Below are 25,472 nucleotides of genomic sequence, written 5' to 3' on the forward strand. Positions count from 1 at the left end.
CAACTGGGCATGGTGAAAAGGCAGAACTGTGGAGGCAGTGGAAGATGAGTGGTGGGGTGGGGCCAGGATGAGCGGGAGGAGAAGCTGGAAAACAGCTTTTTATGGCAGTAAAAATTTTATATGATTGACACATTAATGATGGACACACATCATTATACATTTCTCAAAACCTATAAAATCTTTTAAAACAAAACGTGAACTCAAATGTAAATTCTGGACTTGGGGTGAGGATGTGTCAGGGTAGATGCATCAATTGTAACAATGTACCCCCTGACAGAATATGTGAATGATAAGGGAAACTGTGCAAGAGGGAAGGGACTATACGAAAACTCTCTACACTTTCCAATCAACATTTCTGCAAGCCTAAAACTGCTCTAAAAACATCAAGTCAGCTGGGCACAATGTCTCATGCCCGCAGTCCCGACACTTCAGAAGACTGAGGCTGGAGGATCACTTGAGCTCAGGAGTTTGAAACCAGCCTGGACAACATAGTGAGACTCTATCTCTATATAAAGAAAAAAATTTTTAAAAATAGCCAGGCATGGTGGTGCACACCTGTGGTCCCAGCTACTCAGGAGGTTGAGACGGGAGTATCCCTTGAGCCCAGGAGTTTGGGGCTGCAGTGAGCTGTGATTGCACCTCGGTGATGGAGCCAGAAGCCACCTCAAAACAAATAATAAAGTCTATTGATTTTTTAAAAGATCCTTCTAGAGAAATCATGTTGAATGTCAAGGGATGAGTTCCTAGCAATCCGGTTTTGGGGGTAGAGGTTGAAGAGTCATGCCATTGTCACTAGCACATGCCACTGGTTTTCCTGGTGCACGCCTTGCCCTTCTCCACTGGCAATCAAACAGATGCTGCTCCTTCTTTCAGTTCTGCAAGCTCAGCCAGTGACTTCAGGAAACGGAGGAAGAGCGAGCCTGCGGTGGGTCCACCACGGGGCCTGGGAGATCAAAGGACCAGCCCCGGCCGAGCAGACCTCCCCGGATCGAGCACCACCCTTACAAAGTCTTTCACTAGTTCTTCTCCTTCTTCCCCATCGAGAGCAAAAGGTGAGAAATAGTAGATGAAAACACAACAATTTACTAGTTTACGTTTTAGCCTCGAGCACTGCCTGAAAGCTGGCCCAGTGACAGCGGCCTGGGCCAGCTCCCATCTAGTGTCTGGAGTAAAACATAGATTTAGAACAGTAGCTTTCTTCCCACCCACACTGACTCAAGCTGGCGAGCCACTTACGTTGCTTGAAGAACTCTGACTAGCATCTGCTAATGCTCCTTTTCCCCAAATAGGTCACTTTTTAAACAAATTGAAACTATCAAATAGTGCATCATCAGGCTATGAAGAGATGCCATTGTAAACACTGACATATAGTCAAAATTTTCTAATGTTTCTGCCACTAAGAGATTAGTCAGATTTATAGGATAGAAATTACAAGCAGCAACAGAGGAAATTGTTACCTAAAATATACATTGGTTTGGAAGGTTTTTTTTAATTATTCAGTTCTAGATTTTTTTTGAAATTCCAATCTATTAATTTCTTTAGCCATTTGCTGTATATTTTGAGCCACCTTCATATGAGCAGTGGGGCATCCACATCCTGTCATGTAGCACAGTCGTCAGTTCACAACAGTTCACAGTCAGGACTCACTGGTCCCAAGCCACAATTATGGAGTTCAGGAATCTCCAAGCCTTTTTTCTGGATGACCTGTCTCCTCTCTGCAAATGTGGGAAGGTCACTGTTGAAAGGAGTAAGTCACTCCTTCAGGTTTCTGGAAGACCATTTAGAGGCCTTCCTTGAGGACAGGAATATTGCCGAGATGGAGAGTGAGGATTGAACCAGCACCCACAGGGACCTGGTTAGGGCTTTACCAAACTTGGGACCCCACAATCTCCTCTAATATCTTGGCATTGAAACAGAAGAGAAAGGGATTTTGAAATGTGTGAAGAAATTGAGCTCTGACATAGGTTTCCATAAAACCAGACCAATTTGGCTACGCATATCAACTATAGGCGCTAAAACCATTGCCACGGGCGCGGTGGCTCAAGCCTGTAATCCCAGCACTTTGGGAGGCCGAGGCGGGTGGATCACAAGGTCAAGAGATCGAGACCATGGTGAAACCCCGTCTCTACTAAAAATACAAAAAATTAGCTGGGCACGGTGGCGCGTGCCTGTAATCCCAGCTACTCAGGAGGCTGAGGCAGGAGAATTGCCTGAACCCAGGAGGCGGAGGTTGCAGTGAGCCGAGATCGCACCATTGCACTCCAGCCTGGGTAACAAGAGTGAAACTCTGTCTCAAAAAAAAAAAAAAAAAAGAGGTAGCTGATTTGTGTGCAAAAGATATTCTGGTCATGATGATTGGACTCAGAGTAGGTGGAGGCCTAGCCTTTTAAAGGCCTTGTAAAGCTGTATCAGCTGATGGTTCAGAGTGTGTGAGCCGCATCCATCACACCCTTCCTCTGAGAACCAGAGATGCCTTATCAGATCCAACTCAGTTATTCAAATGAGTATCTTAATGTAACAAGCAGGTCATGAAATGCCAGTGACTCATTGCTCTTGGATACTACCCAAAAGTTAAAAGGATTCTGATAAATTCAGATGTTTGTTTTATCACAGGGAGTGTTAAATCAACCTCCTTTCCTAGACACTACGTATCTATTTAATGTGCTTCTCTGCTTTTAAAGAATTTATGGAACATCGGAGGGTATGAGTATTGAATAGAGATATTTTCCTCCATTACATTTTATTTCTAAGAAGAAAATATCCCGTTAGATATAATTTGGCTTCTCATTTATTAGTTAACTCAGCAAAGCAAAGGAACATTTCCGTAGCTATTCAAAACTCAGGCCAAATGTGGATCTGTATTATCAAATTGCAAATGATTTTTTTTAAAAACTCTTCCCCCCAAAAAAAGCATCATGTATGTACCTCTGAAGAAAGTTTTGCATTATATTCAGTTTCCCACGAGAACTGTGTACCTAACAAGAGGTTAAAGGCAGAGTAATTAAAGAGGTAAATTAGTTTGTTTAAAGAGCGTTAGCTATTTTTTTCTTGGAAAAGGATTAGCAGCAATAGTTCACAGCATTTCGATTTTGCAATTTTGTTGAATACTTTGCCTTATAGCTTTTAAAATCCAAAACTCATAAAAATTATTTGGTATAGTTATGAGAGTATTAACTAAATGTAAATTTATGAACCTCTCTTTACCTATGTATCATTATGAATCAAATGAGAGTCCAATTCTGGCCCTGTTAGGTTCATTAAGTTTGTAACCTTTAAATTACTACCAGATCATGCTATCAGCTGAAAAGGTTCTATTGTGTTTTTGGCAAACAATATTATCAGAAAGATGTATGGATTACGCAAAAGAAGTAGGCGTATTTGCATCAGTTACTTCTTATACATGATTTTGTCAGCTCTCTCCGGAAAGCTACATTCATTGAAAACGTATCAGCTCGCTTTAGAATTAGACCTTTTTTTCTAGCGTTGAAGCTACATGTACTAACAAGCGGCCTCTAGATTAAAACACACTAACTGCTTTCTCCTTGCTGTGCTGTCTGATGCTTACTGACATGCTCTCCTCTCTTTGTGAACCTTTTAACTTCTCCAAATGTCTCTCTTCTACCACGCTGCTCTGGATTAAAAGGTGGGGATGATAGCAAAATGTGTCCATCCCTTTGCAGTTACTCAGGGCTCGACGGCAACCCCCCAAGTGAGTTAGATTACTGTAGCACTTACAGACAGCTCTTGGACGTCCCTCGGGACTCACCAAGGGCCATTACTTTCAAGAATGGCTGGCAAATGGCCCGGCAAAACGCAGAAATCTGGAGCAGCACGGAAGAAACCGTTTCTCCCAAAATCAAATCCCGTAGCTGTGACGATCTCCTAAATGATGACTGCGATAGCTTCCCGGACCCGAAAATCAAGTCAGAAAGCATGGGCTCCCTGTTATGTGACAAGGACTCCAAAGGGAGCTGCGCCATCACCTGGGGGTCCCCCTACATCCAGGAGGTTCGCAGTAACGGCAGATCGAGGATCAGACACCGGTCAGCCCACAACGCCCCGGGGTTCCTGAAAATGTACAAGAAAATGCACCGCATTAACCGCAAGGATCTGATGAATTCCGAGGTGATCTGCTCCGTGAAGTCCAGGATCCTGCAGTATGAGAACGAGCAGCAGCCCAAGGGCCTGGGGCACGCGTGGAGCCAGTCCTCCACGGAGGAGGTGCCCCGGGACATGGTGCCCACGCGCATTTCCGAATTCGAAAAGCTGATTCAGAAATCCAAATCCATGCCCAACTTAGGGGATGACGCGCTCTCTCCCGTGACCCTAGAACCGCCACGAAACGGCTTGTGTCCCAAGAGGCGATTTTCCATCGAGTATTTGCTGGAGGACGAAGATGAAGGCGGGCGCCCCGCTCCGGCCCCGCGAGGCTGCGCGTCGAACGCGCTGGTGCCCATTCACATCGAGGTCACCAGCCACGAGCAGCCCAGAGCCCACGTGGAGTTTTCCGACAGCGACCAGGACGGGGTCGTGTCTGACCACAGCGACTACATCCACGTGGAGGGGTCATCGTTCTGCAGCGAGAGCGACCTCGATCACTTTTCCTTCACGTCCTCTGAAAGCTTTTACGGATCCAGCCACCACCACCATCACCACCACCACCATCACCACCACCGGCACCTCATCAGCTCCTGCAAAGGCAGGTGCCCGGCCTCCTACACGCGATTTACCACGATGCTGAAACACGAAAGGGCCAGACACGAAAACACGGAGGAGCCCAGAAGGCCAGAGATGGACCCCGGCCTTTCCAAACTCGCTTTTCTAGTCAGTCCTGTGCCTTTCCGGAGGAAAAGAAATTCGGCTCCTAAGAAACAGACTGAGAAGGCGAAATGCAAGGCGTCCGTGTTTGAGGCTCTCGACTCTGCCCTTAAAGACATCTGTGACCAGATCAAAGCTGAGAAGAAGAGGGGGAGCTTGCCCGACAACAGCATCTTGCACCGCCTCATCAGCGAGCTGCTGCCCGATGTCCCCGAGAGGAACTCGTCCCTGAGCGTGCTGAGGAGGAGCCCCCTGCACCTGCCTCTCCACCCGCTGCCCCCCGATGGTGCTATCCATTGCCCACCCTACCAGAACGATGGCGGGAGAACGACTCTCAGTGCCTCTTTCCAAGACGTGGACACGGCCAGCAACAGCTACCACCCCCAAGACCGTGGCGGCACCCTCCAAGGTGGATGAGCTTTTCTTTCTTTTTCCTTGGGGTTCAGAGACCCGCCCTCCAGCTCTTTCATTTGCCATTCCAACATCTCATCACTCCCGAGCTGGGAGACCATTTGGCATCGTTATGTGTTGTGAAGCAGAAACTTGTGCAAACGTGTGAATATGTCTCATTTGCCCACGTGATAGTCGGGCTTGATGTGTGGCTTAAAGTGATCATCAATTCACAAAAATTTGCTCTCAAAAACGAGAGGGAAGGCCATTTGGTAGCTTAGTGTTAGGGTTGAAACAACCATTAGTCACACTGAGACAATAAATTACGTTGTAACGTGAATCAAAACGTATAGTTTCACAAAGAGCCTTTTTAAAATGTTCACATTAACTTTAAAACTTTATATTCATTCAATTAATACATAATTTGCTGACATTCTCTATAGAAGATACTATATCAAAACATTCAGGAAGCAAAACTGAAAAATGCGATTAGTGATTGATGGACACCAAGAAGTTAGGGCTTGTTTGATAGCTTTCTCCATTTCAAGGACACAATTGCAATACAATTTTTGTGAATGTATCTTTAAGCTGTATATATAAAAGTCCCGTTTTCACCGTTTAGTGTATTCATTTTCTCTTTTCCATTACTTAATTCATTCACTTTCTATTTCTGCTAAAACAATCCTGTAATGAAATACGAATTAGACTATTCAGGCTAAAGGTGACTCTCAACTCTGTTTCCATAGATAACCTTAAAATGGCAACACAAGGATAAATAGCAGTGAACGTGCAGAGGACTATTTTGGAGATTTATGTAACTTATCAGGGTGTTTTAATGTTTTTACCCAATTTTTTTCTCTAATTCTTAGAGCACATCTGTTCACTATATAAATTTTAAGAGGCTGAAATGAACATTCCAGGCTGAAACTAGAACCATTTTTCACTTTGGAAGTTGGGCCTGGAGAGGATAAGAAATTTGTCCAAGGTCACGCAAACAGTAGGTGACAGAAAAGGGACTGAAATCCCTAATACTTCAGAAGTTATTGTATAAAATATAATCTCAGACAAAAGAAGACAAATTCAGATTTCATATTAGTGTCAAATATGGCTCAATTGTTCATTAACTTGTACAAATGTACTTAGTATGTATCTGTTTTTACTTGTGCTATACTATACACATATTTATCTTTGCTTGCACTTAGAATGAAGCAACATGCTTCAAAATAATAAATTAGAATTTAAAAAATCAATTTCTACCACTGAAAACTTTCACTAATTGAAATGTGTCAGAATCCAATTTTTTAATAAATTAGCAACCTTCTCCAGTTTTTCAATCTCAATATAATCATCTCTCACTTTTATGTGCAGATAAGAGTACATTTTTGAAACATGACTTCAAACAGCTTTGAAATGCATTTAAAAGTATTTTGCTTTTCAATAAAATGTTTACTTTTTAATTGTGTTTCACCCAAGTGAAAAATAGCTTATATTTCATGGGTTAGAAAAAGTTACTTAAAATGTATGATCTTTATGAGGCCCTATGATTATAAAAATATATTCACTTAGAATAAAAAACATACTGCACATAATCTTCTGGCATGAATGAAAACAACTGGTTAAGTTTTACCAGAAACATTTGTGCCATGTTACCTTCCTGAAACTAGCTTTGTAATTCACAACTCACAGAGTTAGACATTTACCCTTATATTTCATGCAACTGATATCCCACTTGTAATTCTTTTATATCATCAATGTAGTCAAAACCCTCAAACGGTGTTTTCTTATGATGAATCAGTACTTTAAATTCTTTCATAGATAGATAAAATACATTTTATTTTTAATGATTCTTGTTAGGATAACTAGATTTCTTAAAGGGATTTTAAAAATTGACAAATATTGACCCAGTTATACTGATAAAATTGCTTAACATGGACTGCTGGAATATTTTTAATGTCTAGTTACAGTTCCATATATAAGTTACACAAGTGCAAAAAGTATGAGATACTATTAAGAACTACATGCAATTATAATTTTGTAATGTGATTATGCTTTGCTTTAAGATAAAAATAATTCAATATTTCATAAGCAATTTGGCAATTGGCATGATGCTTTCTGTTTATCCCTTTTTTTCTTGGAGTAAAAGGAAACAATATCCCTTTGTTTCTTTACTTTCTGATAAGGTGTTTATCATCTGGGCACAAAGGAAGGCCATAGATAAATAGTATGGCATCTTAAGATTCAGTAAGTATTTAAAAAGAGAGAGAGAGAGGAGGGGAGAGCAACAGGGAAGGAGAATGTTCACGACCACACTCCCGTCATCCTCATACTTTCTTTGGTTTTGTCTCTTTCTTTTTCATCACTAAAGTCTTAAATTGTTCCATAAAATGTTTCTTTTTCTACACATTGTTGCTATTTTCAAATTCTCCATCCTCTATAAACCTTACAATAGTAATTATAAATTAGAGGCAAAGGTATGAAAACAGAAAGTTTTGAAAATTTTTTATATCAAAAATCCCTCTAACTGTGAATTGCCTATACTGAGCATGGCAATAGAATTAATCAGCAAGGCAGCAATTTTATTCATATAGAATTTTATACATTTTATACAATTATAACACTTCCGCAACTTCATATATTTTTCCTTTTGAAATGCTCTTGTTTTGTGTCTTGTTTCGCAATTTTATACCGACCTATGAGTTTTATACCCATGTGTTTGATAATGGTGTCTCTCCAAATTTGGGGAAAAAATAGTTGCCACCAGGGAAAATGGCGGAACAAGTTGGCTTGTAATTGAGTGGATACTCACCATGACTGGCTCTGTTCTTTCCAATAGACCGTGAGTCCCCTAGAAGTTACTCATCCACTTTGACTGACATGGGAAGAAGTGGGCCAAGGGAAAGAAGAGGAACTCCAGAAAAAGAGGTAGTTAATTTAATAGCGTTGGAGTCTTTTACAGCAACACACTTGAGGCAGCAACTTGCCAGCCAAAAATTATCCCCAAGCAGTGAAGAACTCAGACAGAAAATGTGAAAATACTGAGAAACTAGAAACAATTTCCTTGAAGCCCGAGCATAGCAACCCTGACCCTAGCTTGGGGTCTTCCCTAGTGGTGGTCGAGTTTTGGCCATGAGACCTCTCTGAGTCTTGACCTGATGCCCATGAACTTAAGTGTTGTGACCGAACAGTGTCCTGAGTTAGGGCACCTCACGGAGGGAAGAGGTTTCCTCTGTATAATTTCTTGTCCCACTGGTCTAGGAGAAAGCCTGATGTCAGCTGTGGTGCAAATCAATCCAGAGCCTACATAATTTTTGCTGGCTTACTTCTGTTGTGGAAGGTGCCTGGGAAAAGCTACTAACCAACCCAGTTCTCAGGACACTGCCCCTGGGAAATACGTGCCGACTGACTGTTTTGTCCAGGGTGCTGAGACGGAGCTACAGCTCTTGCTCAAACTGCCTTGGATCAGCACTTTTCAGGGTTGGATAGAAACTAAAAGCTGGACACGGACTGGCAGCCACTCCAGAAGGATCTTACAGGTGTCTGATGTAGTCCAGTGCCTGTGGGATCCCCAGAGAAGTTAGAAATGGTCCAGGATCCCTGAAGTTCACCAGAGTCATGGGGAAAGAGAATGGAGTGAAGGGACTGTCGGTTGGTGGGGAAGGAAGAGCTGGTCTAGCTAGCTATAGGGTACAGCGTGCCTCAGGGAGATTCGTGGGCCCCAAAGGTTGAGGATGGGCACGTGTCTCATCACATCACAACTAAAAGAGTGACAGGTTGACAGAGTGTTGAAAAATGCTCGAACCCTCCAGGGAATGCAAGATGATCACACCTATACTTCTGCCTGCTAACCAACCTCCCAGTGATAATTGAGCTAATATTTTTTGCTAATATGTTAATAAGTGTCTAATGAAGGTAATGATGACTTCCTTTATGACATCTTATCCTTTTATTATGGTTCAGAAGGAGTGGTGTCAATCTCCATAGAACATAGAGCCATTGACCCTTCACATTTATCCCAGGAAAAGCCTTTGTAACAGCCAAAATGATGCCTAGGATGCAATCTCTGTGGGCATTTTATTCTCTCATTATAACATTCATCTATCTTAGTCCCTGAGATAAAATATGATGCTGAATAAGCCATCTATTATATTCCTGTTATAGCTTAAATATCTAAATGAGGAATGAATGGATTTATTTATAAATTGCATATAGCATTTACATTACATATGTTTAATCATTTCTTGAGGTTTCCTTTTTCTTTAAGGCACACGAAACTACTTCCCTGTAGAAAATTCAAATTAATTGTTTATCTTCCTTTTTAGAAATTGCCTGCAAAAGCTGTTTATGATTTTAAGGCTCAGACATCTAAGTAAGTAAGATAAATATTCACCGTATGATCTGAGGTGGCTTTAAATACGTTAGTAATACTTTAAGAGATAAACAGTGCAATGGGATGTGTTAAAACCAGGTCTAATTCCCAATGCAGCAATCTACTCTCGTTAAATGCTTCCTTCAGAATTACTTGGGATGGGGTAATTTTACTTTCATTTTAAGTTTGGTTGAGAAATACTGAGTTTTAAATTATATTGAACATGTGAGGTAGAACCCAATGAGTTCTAAAGGATAGGAAAAACCAAAAGAAGTTAAGAATATTTGTTTTTAGAATGTTTGTGTCAATAACGAATTAATAAAGTATTGAGGGCCAGGTACAGTGCCTCATGCCTGTAATCCCAGCACTTTGGGAGGCCAAGGCAGTGGATTGCTTGAGCCCAGGAGTTCAAAACCAGCCTGGTCAACATGGCAAAACCACATCTCTACAAAAAAATACAGAAATTAGCCAGCCATGGGGGCGTGCACCTGTATAGCCCCAACTGTCAGGAGGCTGAGGCGAGAGGATTGCTTGAGCCTGGGAGGTAGTTGTTGCTGAAAGCTGAGACTGTGCCACTGCACTCTAGCCTGCCAACGGAGCAGGACTCTGTCTCAGAAAAAGAATGAATTAATAAATAAATAAAGTATTGGGGAGTAATTAACACTAGCTGGGGGAATTTGATAACATGTGTTTATCCAAACATCCCAAGCATAGTTTGTGGGTTGATGACAAGAACTTAGTACAGAGATTTCTATGTCGAAGTCTCCAACCTCAGCCAGCAAACTTCAGAGATTCTGAGCAAAGTTTCCTCCTGTGGTCTTTGGGTGTTGGTGTTTTCACACTCCTGAATTGCAACATTTCTTTTGCCTTTATTCTTTGTTCATCAGATAAGCATGTGGTTGAGAAAGCACATAAATAAACTTAAGAGGGAGTTGCCCAGCCTTTTTGTGGCCATGGGCACAGACCTTTAAGAAACTTTGGTCTCCAGTAGAATTCAAGACAGATATTGAATTCATCGTAAATTGTCATTAAATTATTATATGATTTTACACTGAATATATTATAACCAAAATAATTTATTCATAAAAATGCAAATAATATGAATGAATAGTTCCAGAAACTGTCTCTGGCAGAAGACATATAAAAATAAATCATTCATAATTTGGTAATGAAATAGATGAGAAAAATCCTATTTAGAAATTAAGATGTGAACGTGGCTTAAATCTGGCCTGAAGAAAAGCTTACATCTTTTTTTCGGATTGGAGAAATAAGATGCTTTCCTTCTGCCGCACTCTGGTCCTAACGACTGTCCTTTGGATATGGTGTGACAATTCGTACAGTGCCTGTCAGTTTTATGAAATAATGTTGTGGAGCACACGTTTCATTTCCTCTTTGTAAAAATCAATCCATAGCTTTCTTAAATATATAAACCCCTGAGGAATGGCAGGGGATATGAAGGAGGAAGGGTGTCCACCCAAGGCTCACAGTGTCTTCTGAGAAGTCTTAATAAAAAACAAGCGGCCAGGCATGGTGGCTCATGCCTGTAATCCCAGCACTTTGGGAGACCAAGGCAGGCAATCACTTGAGGTCAGGAGTTCAAGACCAGCCTGGCCAACATGGCGAAACCCCATCTCTACTAAAAATATAAAAATTAGCCAGGTGTGGTGGCACATGCCTGTAATCCCAGCTATTCAGGAGGCTGAAGCAGAAAATCACTTGAACCTGGGAGACGGAGGTTCTCATGAGCCAAGATCACCACTGCACTCCAGCCTGGGGGACAGAGACTCTGTCTCAATCAGTCCATCAATCCATCAATCAATAAAGGGAAAAAAGCAAATGGGACTTTAAAATTCTTGATCTGAGATGAGAAGGACACAGTTTTGAAAATTAAGAGTTTCAGCAACAACTACCTTCCTGTGTCTTAATGACTTCAAAATTGTAAATGCAAGCCTATACAAATACAAGAGTTCTGTACAGAATTTTTAAAAAAATCGATTGCCTGTAATTCATACGTACATATATATTTTTAAAGGCTAGTCTCATTTCCAGAAACAAAACATATCTGGTATGAATGACACTGTTGTGCTGTGAACATTAAGTATCTTGTTTTGCTCTGCTTTCTGTTTCTCACATCAGGCATTCACAGAAAGGAAGGAAGCACTGTATTTGAATGTGAAATTCTGTGAATCGATTTTGTCTTTAGGGTTACTGAAAATTTAACACATTTTCAATTGTGGAGATTTTAGCACTCCTAACTAAATGTGTGGTCATTCTTTTACTATGCCACCATTTTTTCAATTAATTCTTTAAATCAATGCGAAGTGTTCTCCAGCAGGTATAAATCTCTCTCTCTCTCTCTCATATGGTCTATACTAATAAATGGTCCAACTAAAAATTCTGAACCAAAATTTTTTTTTTAATTTAAAAAATGAAAATTCTAATGAAACGATGCAGAAGATTCTAGAGTGGGAAGGCAGGTGTGTTGCAAAGTGATGCTCTTGGAGAAGATACATTAATTGCCCTCTGTCCAGGAATAACTGTGGAAGCAAAATAATGAACCAATCTAATCAGCTGGATAATTAATCCAGGAAAAATGGATGTAGGGAAGGTGATAAGTTTGGGCATTAATTATTCAAAACGAATAATGTCATTATAATTCAAAATTATAAACTCCAAATCAAATATACCTACAATTTTCTTAGAAACAGCCAAAATGGCAAAATAAAGTGAATGTCTTGAAACTATTTTTATTTTTTATAAAGAGAAGATAGACGACAAACACTGGCACACGTCTTTGCACTTAAAACACATTCTTTGTGCCCCACTGAAAATTTAAAGTGTAAGATCTTTTCTGTTACACAAAATAAATTCCTTATCAAGATATTCTATTTAAATACCTGTCAACCAGCTTCAAAGACCCACAAATAAAATCTGTTCTGCTGTTGGTACTTCTATTCTGAGGCTACATGATATTTGTTTTCCTTCATGGAAGCTTTAGTACGTCAAAGGGGGCAGAGGCGATAGTAACTAGCTGACTAGCTTCAGGACAAAAAAAAAAAATCCGAGCAGAACTTTCATGCATTTTGCCAAGCTTCAAAATGCCTCTTCTATGAACTAATGATAAAGTCGCAAGAGTCTGTCCCCTCCTTACAACTTCATATTAATCTGTCTGTGATTTGTATCCAATGGGATGTTTATACTTACTCTTTTGTTTGGTTTTGTCTTGTTTTGTTTTTGAGACAGTCTTGCTCTGTCGCCAGGTGCCAGGCTGCAGTGCAGTGGCGCAATCTCAACTCACTGCAACCTCCACCCGGGTTCAAGCAATTCTCCTGCCTCAGCCTCCCGAGTAGCTGGGACTATAAGGTGCACGCCATCGCACCCAGCTAATTTTTGTATTTTTAGTAGAGAAGGGGTTTCACCATGTTGGCCAGGATGGTCTCGATCTCTTGACCTCCCAAAGTGCTGGATTACAGGCATGAGCCACTGCGCCCGGCCTATACTTGTTACAAGTCCATCTGAAATCATTTCTATGATATAAGGTCCATTCTAAGAATTTGCAGGGATAATTCTCATCTAACTGGAGTCAACTCAATCTTAGACTGGATTCTTTAATATTGTAAGTGTATTTCCCAAACAAATGCAGATCTAGTGAGGGCGGTGATGTTGGGAATCACTGCCGTGCGTCACGAAAAAACCATTTAAACGTGTCTCTTCCAGGGAGTTGTCTTTTAAGAAAGGAGATACTGTCTACATTCTCAGGAAAATTGATCAAAATTGGTATGAGGGAGAACACCATGGAAGAGTGGGCATTTTCCCAATCTCATACGTAGAGGTGAGTCCTCTCCCTTTCTCTGTTGGATGGTGGGTGTTTCAAAGGTCACCACAGGTTTGAGAATAAATGACTATTTCCTTCATAGAAACTCACGCCTCCTGAGAAAGCACAGCCGGCAAGACCGCCTCCGCCAGCCCAGCCTGGGGAGATCGGAGAAGCTATAGCCAAATACAACTTCAGCGCAGACACCAACGTGGAGCTGTCACTCAGAAAGGTAGCCCGGCTGTGTTTTATTTGTTTGTTTGTTTCTGTCAGTGCATTTGAAAAGGCTGTATATCTTCAAAACTAAGATAGGTTCTCTTTTTCTTTAGACATCTTTGTGTTTTTCCTGTTTTCTGCAAAGGACTCCTTAAGGTAGCCCGGAGTCACAGTTCCCTGCTGGTCCCTGTGTACTTTCAGAGGAGTTCCCAGAGGGACACCAGGCTTCTCTAGGGGCCTCCCTCTGTGGCTTAGTCTGGGAGGCCGAAAATCAGGGAGTTATGCATTCGGGAGCACCAGAAGGAAAGGGCACGCTGATACGCCTCAAAATATTGTTTTGCTGCCTTATTTTCCAATCTTTTTTAAACAAGATATTCCAATCCTTGTCTTCCTCTGTCTTGGAATGTGGGAATGGTCCTAAGTGATGAAGACCCTTCCTCTCGGGGGAGCCACCTGAGGAACTGCCTGTGCGGGGCTCCTTCCTGGCTCTTCCTCATGATTGACCCAGATTTCTCTGGCACCCCATCCAATCCTAGCATCTCTTCTTAATCATATCAAAAGACTCTTTTAACCTGCTACTTTCCATCACTGAGAATGAGAAATGAACTCTTTTTATTGCTTTCTAAACATGGCATATATTTGTTTGAGGTAACCGCCGGTCTGCACACAATGCACATGAGACAGGAGCACTTAGAGTGGTTCTAGGACCTCCCATGCCTACTAGTGAATTCCTTAGCCGGGTACAGCGAAGGGCAATCCCATAGTTCTGGTTTGTTCCAGTCCTGGCAGAACCTTGTCTCATTCTCTCCTTTCAGTCCTAATTCTGGATCGTCAGCCGACTCCTTCTTTTCTACCCTCTGGGCTGCACCAGCCAGCGTGAGAACCACAGAGCACGACATGAACTCTGTCTCCGGTTCCACGCTTTACAGAAAGGCTTCGCCGAGGCATCTGACAGCTCACACACAGCCTAGCACCTGCCTGTTCTCAGTGTATTAGAAAGCAGTGCAATTTTAACATTTGGGGAGACCGACTTTTCTTCAGCACGTTCTGCTCTGTGGTGGTGAAGCACACAAAATCAACCATGCCGCATTTTGACAGAAAGAGAACTTTCAAGTGCTACTCAAGGTGGACGTTCTTGGGTAGCCCCTGAACAAGAGCGCCCCATCAGAGTGAGACTGACGAGTGTTTCAGCTCCGTCACACAGGCAGGCACAGCTGCCCACACTTCTGTATCACCTGCTGAATGCAGCTGCGGTTTTTGCCACGTAGCACCAACTTGCCTGCCTATTTCTAGGACGCATGTAGTTTTGAGTTGAAGTTTAAACTGAGTTGTGTGGCATCGGCTCGGTCACGGCAGGTGGAAGGAATAGTGATGGTAGAAAGTTCTATTATGTGAAAGCCAAGGGTTCTAGTCAAATATTTAATGACAAGTGTGGGATGGTCACCAACTACTCAGATGAACGCTGGGTTCACATTGTCAGGGTGAAGGCCAGGGGAATGCCAGCCTTGTCACAGCTACTGATATTCTAGGGTGCTGTCTTTCCCCCATCCCTTTAGTTCACTCTGTCACTACTCAGTGCATGTAGATTAGAGAAGAAAATGAGCCAGGCACGGTGGCTCATGCCTGCAAACCCAGCACTTTGGGAGGCTGAGGCGGTCAGATCATTTGAGGTCAGGAATTCGAGACCAGCCTGGCCAACATGGTGAAACCTCCATCTCTATTAAAATACAGAAATTAGCTGAGTGTGGTGGTGAGTGCCTGTAATCCCAGCTACTCGGGAAGAATTGCTTGAAACCAGGAGGTGGAGGTTGCAGTGAGCCAAGATAGTGCTACTGCACTCCAGCCTGGGCGACACAGTGAGACTCCTTCTCAAAAATAAAAATAAAAAAAGAAAGCGGTGTGCCATTCGATGTTATCCCTTCTAGAAGCGTTTTCTGTGACCCATTTTAGACACACTCTCACAGCGAGGTGTGGTGCCCTTTCTGAAGCTCTTCCTATAGGAAGGCCAAGGCACCGAATGTGCCAGAGATGATATAGTGCTATTGTCATTGAGACATTACCTGTTACACTATTCTGCTAACTTAGACAAATAATTTCACACGATACCAGCATGAGCAAGTATAAACCCGTTCACCTTAACCAAGCATCCTTCAGGAAGAGTCTGATGTCCTGAATGGACAATTTAATTCCATATATGTGGATAATGTGTATTTTTCTGGTAAGCACTGGGACCTTATTTGCAGGAGTTCGAGACCAGCCTGGCCAACAAAAACTGAAGATACAAAACTTTCCCAAAAGGAAAGCTACCGTTTCATAGAAAACACTGACAATTATATTTTCATGTTATTCTATCTCTACTTCTAATGCATTTTTCTCATATTCACAACAGGGAGATAGAGTTATTCTTCTTAAAAGAGTTGATCAAAACTGGTATGAAGGTAAAATCCCAGGAGCCAACAGACAAGGCATCTTCCCTGTTTCCTATGTGGAAGTCGTCAAGAAGAACACGAAAGGTGCTGAGGATTACCCCGACCCTCCAATGCCCCACAGCTATTCTAGTGATAGGATTCACAGTCTGAGCTCAAATAAGGTAAGAAGATACTCTGTCATGTTCATGAAATATTGGGAGCTCCAAGTAAGACAAGCGCTATGTGATTTGGGGATATTAGATTAGAATAGCACATCTATTGCAGAGAAAGAGGTTTACATACTACGTTTCTGCGTGTGTGAGTGCCACATCGGTAAATATAACAATTTTTCTCAAACAGGTGCTGGCATAAAGATATCATGATTAATTCTGCTCATTTCATTTTCAAGTTAAAATATCAAAAGAGAAAGACAAACAATAATATCAGAAAGTCTTGCATGACATATATCTGTACTCCTATGTACATAAAGGTTTTCTAAAACAGTTTTTTCTAAAGCTTGATTTGTATATATGTAAATTTTATGTATATAATATGATCTAGATATAAATAAATATAAGTATATATACATATATACAATTATGATTTATACTTTGAAATAGAAATACACACAACATAAAACACTATGTGTATCTCAAAATGGTACATCACAAGAACACATGGTTATTAGGTTCACAAATCCATACAAGCTTTTTATGTGAAAAGTGAGCTGGAGCCAAAACTTTGAATTCGAGTTGATAAGTCGATTTGTGTATTAGCCTGAACGAAAATGTTGTAGGTAATTATAAGTCCTCAAGTTTATTTTATTAGTTTTAGGGCAGGTATATGCCAGTTCTACTGTTTCACTTGAGCGGGATAAAGATGATTATCATTCTCAATATGTAACTTAAAAGAGACTTTGCTTCCTTAATTGGTGAATTCATAAAAAGGCCGTTTGACAGTCTATACTCACAATGTGAATTTTTTTCTTATTTTTCTGCTGAATTATATTCTTTTTATGAATGGCATTTAAGGATTTATTTCTCATTAACTTCTAAGAATAAAAATTGCTAATTACTTACTTAAAATGTTGTAAGTACTTCCCAACATTTAAAAAATGTATTCAGTTGCATAATTGATTAATGATTTTACTTGAGATCAAGGCTGAGACGTAGAAAGCTAAACCATGTCAGCTGACCAAGCCAAAAAGGTTTCCAGAATCTTCTTAAGTATGTTTACTTCATTACCAGAGCTTAGCATCTTTCCTGCAGTATTTTCTACTGATAAAGAGAAAAGATAAGAATCTCCATGCATATATTTGTCTTATCCACCATTCAGTCATCTTTAAAAAACTATCACAGAAATTTTAAAGCAACTGTACCTTCAAATAAAATGAGGAAGGAAAAGCATGAATCTACAAAAGCTCATTAAACATCTAGCAAATTATTCATATGTCCTAATTAACAATGGCAATACAATATTTTCAATTCCAGTCTTTGATGTGAATCTAATTTAAATGTAATTGGATATATTTTCAAGTTTCTAAAATAATACCAGATTCTTAAATAGAAAATTTCACTAATAACTAGTGTTTTATTGCTCACTGCTGGGGAAAGAATATGTTGAGAAGCTTATGTCTGTAATTTGAAATAAATACTTAATGGTTTTATCCCAACTGGTAACCCATGCTGTGATGTCACAAGCTTAATGAAGAAAACTTCTTAGTGGTGACAATCATTTTTAGAAAGATAAATATGATGTATTTCTAAATGATGACATTCAAAATATATATGCTATAGAACCTATTGTCTAACTGATATTTACAGAGAGAGCTCATTAATAATTGATAAGTTATTCTGGTGACACATTTAAATCACATTTCTTGACATACTGTCTTCATCTTAGGGGAGACTAAAATGTAAGTTGATATTCTTTCTGATATTTCTGCTTTTCGTGCTTTGGAATCCAACTCTAGTGCTTCTGGAAATCAATTGTATGGCTTTTGTCTTATAGGTATAGTTTGGTGATATAGTTATGCCAGGATGCCTCACTTGGCTTTGGTGTAAGCAAGTCCATCGTAAAGCTAACCAGTTTAGCCTGAAAATCTGTGTTTTGGTGACTGTGATGGTGAGAGCACTAGAGTAGCAGCAGCAGGAGACAGCAGTGGTGCTGGTGGCAGTAATGACAAGGGAATTTAGAGCTTTCTTTCTCATCCACATAATATTCCTGGTATAATAGAAAGTGAAAGTGGAAACTTGATTATTTTAAATTATTATATATTTCACAGACTTTCCAAATTTTTTTTTTTTTGAGACAGAGTCTTGCTCTGTTGCCAGGTGCCAGGCTATAGCGCAGTGGCGCGATCTCTGCTCACTGCAACCTCTGCCTCCCGGGTTCAAGCAATTCTCCTGCCTCAGTCTCCTGAGTAGCTGGGACGACAGGTGTGTGCCACTACGCCCAGCTAATTTTTGTATTTTTTAGTAGAGACAGAGTTTCCCCATGTTGGCCAGGATGGTCTCGATCTCTTAACCTCGTGATCCACCCGCCTCGGCCTCCCAAAGTGCTGGGATTACAGGCGTGAGCCACCGCGCCCGGCCTCCTGTGTAAAGTGTTATCCTAAACACTCAGGTGGAAAATGTGTCTCCAGAATCTTTTTGGAGACTTTCTTCTTTCCAAATCAAAGGCATCTACCTGGAAAGATGTAAAGTGAAAGGTCCCTTTCTCGAGGCCTTTATGCACAGAGCAGGTGGCATTTTCTCTAGTCCAGCAAAGGTACATCAATGTACTCCAATGTTGGTAAATGGTACTTCTAGAGCTACGTTTTTTAACTTTTATGGGCATATGTGGGGTGTATATATTTACTAGAACTACTTTTAATGGCTTTCCATAAAATTTTAAATTTATTGTTGTGTTTACTATATCCACAATGCCTCGCTAATACCACATATGCAGAAGTATAGTTTTACTTCAGGAGATTACGCTTCATAAATCATACCTCCTCTGATTTCCACAAATGTCAAGCTTTGAAAAAGAACGGGAGCCGTAAACAGTAGTCTTGTCTGCGTTCGCATCAGATGGGCTTTTTCTGTGTAAACATTTACTTTGGATTTTTTTAGTTACGTAAGCCGAGCTTCATTCTGATCATGGGTTCCTGTCTTCGAAACGTACTTTTCAGGATGTGTTCACTTAGAAATCTGTTAACATATCACGGTCTAAAATGCTTTATTCATAGGTTCTAATCGCCTTGCAAGCCTAAGCGGGAGCATTGTCAGGGTCTAAAAGACTGGGCCGTACTGTCAGAAAGGAAGAGCGTTACACAAATTCAGGAAATGAGAAAGCTTTAACTCTTGGTTTTCATTCCACATTACATTTCTTTGGAGTCATTTACACTACTAAATCGGTACCTGGAAACCTGTAATATCTTTTCAACACAGTTTAAAATGCGTGAGCTGTTCAGTCTCTTAGGTTTTACTGTTCTTGTAATCTCTGTATCATCTCCATCTCGTTTGACATTCAAGGCCCCTTCCAAAGCTAGTAGGGTTTCATTGTTGAAGCAACTTCTCTAATGAAGGTAAATGATTTTATGTATTTAAATTTAAATCTAGATGTCTTCTAAATGTCTTTAACATGAAATTATTTCATATTCGCCAGCACACCTTTTCTGCACTCCTTCATCTCTGTGTTTTGATGCATTATTATTTTCTTACTTTATTTTTTCTTAACTTCATAATCCGTGCTCATTTCCAAGCTGGCTTCCAGTGAACCAGCCCCTCCTCCCACCCACACAGCCTCACCTGGCTCACATAAAGGAGCTCTCTGGGGAACTGCCCAGGGCCGGGTGTCCCTGACAGCCTCATGTCCACCAGCAAACACTTTGGCCCCAACACCACCTCCTTCCCTGGACAACTTCTTGGATGAATTGGAGAAGCTTGGTGCTTTAGCCTTGTCAGCTGACCAAGCCGAACCAAACATCCTAGAGGACCTCAGCCTGGAAATTAAGGAGGAACCTGCTGTCCCCCTCCGGTCGCCTCCAGCGTCTGCGCCGGCTGAGTCCCCTTCCGCTGGCGCAGGCCAGCCTTACCATGCAGAGCGATTTCGGGATCCCATAACCACAACTCAAAGCAAATTTGCAGATTTGAGAAAAATGAGAAGGGGCTTTTCAGACCCTAAGAAGGTGCCAGAAGTCCTAGGGGATAAGTCTGTGGCCTCTGCATGCCCCAGCGTGGGTTCCTTGCCCACACCCCTTCCCGTCATCGGAGAGGAAGATGAGGCCGCCTATGAGGGGATGGTGTCAGGCATCCAGAGGGGGCCAGGACCTCAGGAAGGAGATGCCTGGTGGTGTGGCCACAATGGGACAGAGGGGACCCTACACCTGCACATTGAAGAGGAGGAGGAAGAGGAGAAACCTGACTCCTTAGCCACCCCCCCAGATTCTAGGATCCCCAAGGAGGACAGCAATGCAGCAGAAACCAGTAATGAGGTATTTTAATTTTGCCTAATTACTGAAGAACTAACCGGCCTTACTATGATCAGCTATTACAGTTAATCATGTTAATAAATATCTGTTTTGATACCATCTAACAGGGCTTTTTAAACAAAAAACACAAACACTATGTAAGCTGGGGGAGGAGTGGGTATATCAAAACACACCACATTTAATTAAATGATGTAAATATGCGATATAATTCCATTATCCCATTATTTCTTTAGGACCATGAACTTATATTTTAAAATTATGTGTAATTTACGTAGTCTTTGTAATCTTCCAATATTAATAATGACAGCTAATGGTGAAGTCTTACTGAGTATCAGACAGTGTTCTAAGAACTCTACATCTTTCATCCCAGTGAGGTGCGTGATATTGTCACCCCCACTTTAGAGAGGAGGAAACTGAAGCACAGAAATGTGTCCTATTCCAAGATGAGAAAACTATACACCATACCTTTGGTATAATGGCACTTTTCAAAAATAACACTGATAATAATAAAGAAAACAGAAAAAGAGCAATCTGTCCCCTTAGGATTTTCTAAAGAAGTCATCCTCTTTATGTTGACTTCATGTTGACTACTTAAGAATTGGGTACTGGCCGGGCGCGGTGGCTCACGCCTGTAATCCCAGCACTTTGAGAGGCCGAGGCGGGTGGATCACGAGGTCAAGAGATCGAGACCCTCCCAGTCAACATGGTGAAACCCCGTCTCTACTAAAAATACAAAAAAATTAGCTGGGCATGGTGGCGCGTGCCTGTAATCCCAGCTACTCAGGAGGCTGAGGCAGGAGAATTGCCTGAACCCAGGAGGCAGAGGTTGCAGTGAGCTGAGATCGCGCCATTGCACCCCAGCCTGGGTAACAAGAGCGAAACTCCATCTCAAAAAAAAAAAAAAAAAAAAAAAAAATGGGTACTGTATCTTCACGTTACAAAGAACCTTGAACAATGGTCTTAATCAGCAAAGGCAAGAAATACCTGGAAACTTTACCTTGCAAATCTCTCTCTTAAAACAAAAAGCAAGCCTGCAATGCCAGCACTTTGGGAAGCTGAGGCCAGGAGATCACTTGAGGTTAGGAGCTTGAAATAAGCCTTGCCAACATGGCGAAACTTCATTGCTACTAAAAATACAAAAACTAGCCAGACATGGTGGCAGGCGCCTGCGATCCCAGATACTCAGGAGGATGAGGCAATGAGCAGAGATTGCAGCATTGCACTCCAGCCTGGGTGACAGAGTGAGACTCCATCTCAGAAAAAAAAAGAAACTTGAGGCCAGGCATGGTGGCTCACATCTGTAATCCCAGCACTTTGGGAGGCCAAGGCGGGCAGATCATCTGAGGTCAGGAGTTCAAGACCAGCCTGACCAACATGGCGAAACCCCATCTCTACTAAAAATACAACAATTAGCCAGGTGTGGCCTTGGATGCCTCAAGAGGTAATCCCAGCTACACAGGAGGCTGAGGGAGGAGCACTGCTTGAACCCGGGAGGGAGAGATAGCAGTGAGTAAAATTGTGCCATTGCACTCCATCCTGGGCAATAAGAGCAAAACTCCATTTCAAAAGAAAAAGAAAGAAAGAAAGAAACTTGATCCCTCAAATGTATCCCGTGAATTAAGAAGCAAGTATAATTACTGGCAATTATGGAAATTATGAAATAATAGAAAGCATGGTTCATGGTATGCCACTATCCAAGTCATATTCTTTCCTAGTTCCTCTATTTCAAAATAACCTGGCTATGCCTGCATTTGTGTAAAACAAACACATTATTTAATAACAGATAGATACTTATTGCAATAAGTCAAGCCTGTCTCTACACCAATTATTTCAATAACTAATTTTCCTTTCGATTCAATCCATTTTAAGACATGATCAGATGTGTGGCTTTGTTGGCAGGCAGTGCCCCCGGCCGCCCCATCCCAGCACCAGCTCACACCCTGCACGTGGGGGCCATGACTTCCCCAGCTTTGTGACACACTGACTATTTATAGCTGGTGACCTACTATACAAGCAAGTTATAAAGAGTCATTCAGGGTTTTAAACACTTTTTTTCTTCACTTTTAGAAGGAGCCACATAGAAATATATTATAAAAGTATGGAATATAGGTGCTCCTATTTCCAGCCACCCATATCTGAAAAATCATACTGATCACTTGAGGACTTTCAATCAAAGAGGAACAGTGCTTTCAAAGCAAAAAAAAATGTGTCATAAATATAACTTCCCGGGTTACTGGTAACTTTCAAACGATTTGGGGTTAGAGGATATTCTGTAACCTCTTTCTGGGCACAAGCCTAATCACGTCCTGTCTCTCCTCAATATTTAAGCCACCACCGTTTTCTTCGGGAGAGCGAGCCGCCACACCCTTTCCCAGCCACCTGCTTTCTTCCCCTCCATTTCATTCTCTCTTGGCCTCTGTGCCTGACCTGGACTCTACACTTTCTCAGCCCTGCTCACCTCCTCTCCTCCCTAAACATTCTTATCAACAGGAGATCAATCCACCAAAATTAAAGGTACCTGCATCTTGAGTGTGCTCCGTTGCATGTCTTCAAGAACTTAGTAAGATGTATGCTCTCAGGTTTGTGCCCTCTCACGAGACCTAACAAGTTATATAAATACTAATTGCTGACTGTTAACATCTTTAGCATGGCCTCTAACCAAACATTTAAAAGACACATCTGCATAGCAGCTGTGCCCAGACTGCGGGGGAAAACGAACTGAAATGCATATCAGAATGAAAAGGAATGATTGGATTTTTTTCAGTTGAGCTTCAGCACGGGAACCATCACATTCGAAGGTGTCCCAGCTCAGTGCCTGTCCATCCCCTCTCAGTGGACTCACTGCCTGCCGTCATCTCCCACCCATCAGCAGGCTCAGCAGAGCCTGGAGACAGGACGGTCTTTGGCACTGAGTGTCTTAAGCCTTGTTCTTCCATGAATAGAGTAAATTCATGAGGATATGGGAAGGATCAACCTTTTGTAGCAGTTCCCAAAGCATCCATCTCTGAGACTTGCAGGCTGACGGCTCTGCTGGTATTTAACCTAAAGAGACCATGTTTTAATAATTATCTTAACAGAATGAATGACTTGCCTTAGAGAGACTGAGTGACAACCACAGCCTGAATGAAATTAGTCCATCACAGAAATGTTTTCCTTCTGTGTTTAGAATGATCCTGAAACATTTTCCTCTAGACAAAAGGTGACAGACTTCAAATAATAAGTCACCCTCACATTCAATCTTTTCGATGTGAAATGAGAGCCTCTGCAGAGAAGTAAAAATTTAGGGCTCTGATACAGCTAAGGTTCTACATTAGGAAGTGCCATTTATACAATCTCAAAATCACAATCACCAAACTCATTCGCTGACATGGTCTACGTGCTCCAGTTAGGTGTGAAAGGAACTTTGTAAAAAATGGAACACTTTAAAGACCAATTGCTTTTTGCTCTTGGAGGTTTTTTTCTTAGCTGGCAAAAATAATTAGAAATGTTTTAAATAATGGCACTTTATATGAAACCTAAGGCTAAGAATTTCTCTTTTTTTCCCCTCCTTCTGTGGTTTTATTTTTAAGGCCAAGGTATTTATTTCTTGTCTTTTTTTTACTGGTTTTTCAGACTTTAAGCTTAATCAGGAAGAGGTTAAGTAGCTTTAGAATCTGAGTTCTCTAATTTAGAAAGATAGAGGACGCACCATTGTCGTATAAGGACAAAACCAGGATGTAAAAAGGTGGTTCTGTGAGAACCAAATCCCTCTCATACATTCTTCAGGTTTCAATTGTTTGCAAAATGGCATGAGAGAGTGGAGATTTTCACAATAACTAGTAACTACATGAAATACTTATAACTACCGCAAAGCAAAGTGGTTTTTCTCAATTTTATCTCCTATGTAGGAGCAAATCTTGATTTTTGAATCTCCCACTGAGTGTTTTTAAACCTTATAAGTCTATTTTGTAGTCACTGAAAGAATATATTCACTGAAGTTATTTGTGCCTGTAAATTTAAGTACAAATCGAATCAACTCCAAGTTTTAGGCCATTGCAGTTAGATTCCGTGTCTGACCCAGTTACAGACTGTGTCAGTCTGAGGCCAAAGCCTCTTCATTTCTTCCATTTCAAGAATGCTGATGATCATTGTAAAGAAAAGAAATAACCGAGCACTGAAAGCAAAGAGAAAATCAACTTTTCCTCGTGTTTTCATAGGCAGAGCACAGCATGCATGAAATCACTGGCATTTTTACCAACTCCCATAAACCACTGTTTAGTTAACTTACATTAAGTCAATGCACTTTTGTTCTTTCAAAGTGTTTTCTAAGACATTGAAAATCTCCATAAAAATAAAGGCAATCCCAAAATCTCCCATAAACGTAAAAGTTACTACCACTTTATAGATTACAGATGACTGATACATAAATTATGTTTGATGTATAAATCTGAACCCAATATTTCCCATCTTTTGAGCATTTGTTTTTAAAAATAATGATTTTTCAAAACAAAAAAATAGTATAAATCTCAGCTCCTCTGTAAGCTGAGCTTCCGTTTCCATCCAAGAGACTATTTTGCAATGCAGCATGCTGACTGACGTTGCAGCGGAAGCTCTCTGAGGAGAGTGAGAGGCTCTTTCTTGGGTTTCTTCCAAGAAACTCAGGGGTTGTGGTCCCACAGATAATCTCATCGCCCTAAAGCATTCCCATGAGAAAGGGATCCCTAGGGTAGTTTCCAACGTGAAATCAGGCCCTGATTGTTTCTAATAGGTTCACGTGGTCTTTCCAGCTGTTATTATCCATATCACTCTAACAGCTAAACTGAGTTATTTTCCCTAAGAGCTCTGCTATGTATAGAACCCCTGTATTTGTCAAGACTGGGGTAGGCGCAGTCCCAGAAAACTCAAAATAACTATAGCTTAAACAAGGTAGAAATACATTGCTCTTACACATAAATGTAGCGTCTCCAGGACTGAGATGGTGGTTCCAGTCATCAGAGAACCCAGGAG

General features: G+C 41.1%; 1 protein-coding gene across 50 annotated transcripts in view; it reads left to right on the forward strand.

The window, feature by feature from the left end:
* The window catches only part of SORBS2 (sorbin and SH3 domain containing 2), a 392,630-nt gene that overhangs the window by 337,660 nt on the left and 29,498 nt on the right, over positions 1-25,472 (forward strand). For 33 of the 50 annotated variants that reach the window (XM_078366120.1, XM_078366115.1, XM_078366113.1 and 30 more), the window contains 7 exons: positions 874-1,052; positions 3,644-5,227; positions 8,042-8,130; positions 9,528-9,574; positions 13,292-13,406; positions 13,492-13,620; positions 15,994-16,194. In XM_078366120.1, coding sequence (XP_078222246.1) covers positions 874-1,052; positions 3,644-5,227; positions 8,042-8,130; positions 9,528-9,574; positions 13,292-13,406; positions 13,492-13,620; positions 15,994-16,194 — 2,344 coding nt within the window. Of the gene's footprint in view, positions 1-873; positions 1,053-3,643; positions 5,228-8,041; positions 8,131-9,527; positions 9,575-13,291; positions 13,407-13,491; positions 13,621-15,993; positions 16,195-19,757; positions 20,490-22,814; positions 23,001-25,472 lie in introns of all 50 variants that reach the window. The other 17 variants (XM_078366090.1, XM_078366101.1, XM_078366103.1 and 14 more) reach the window with 3 other exon arrangements.

Source organism: Callithrix jacchus, chromosome 3 (genome assembly GCF_049354715.1).
Source record: "Callithrix jacchus isolate 240 chromosome 3, calJac240_pri, whole genome shotgun sequence".
In the NCBI taxonomy this organism is placed as follows: domain Eukaryota; kingdom Metazoa; phylum Chordata; class Mammalia; order Primates; family Cebidae; genus Callithrix; species Callithrix jacchus.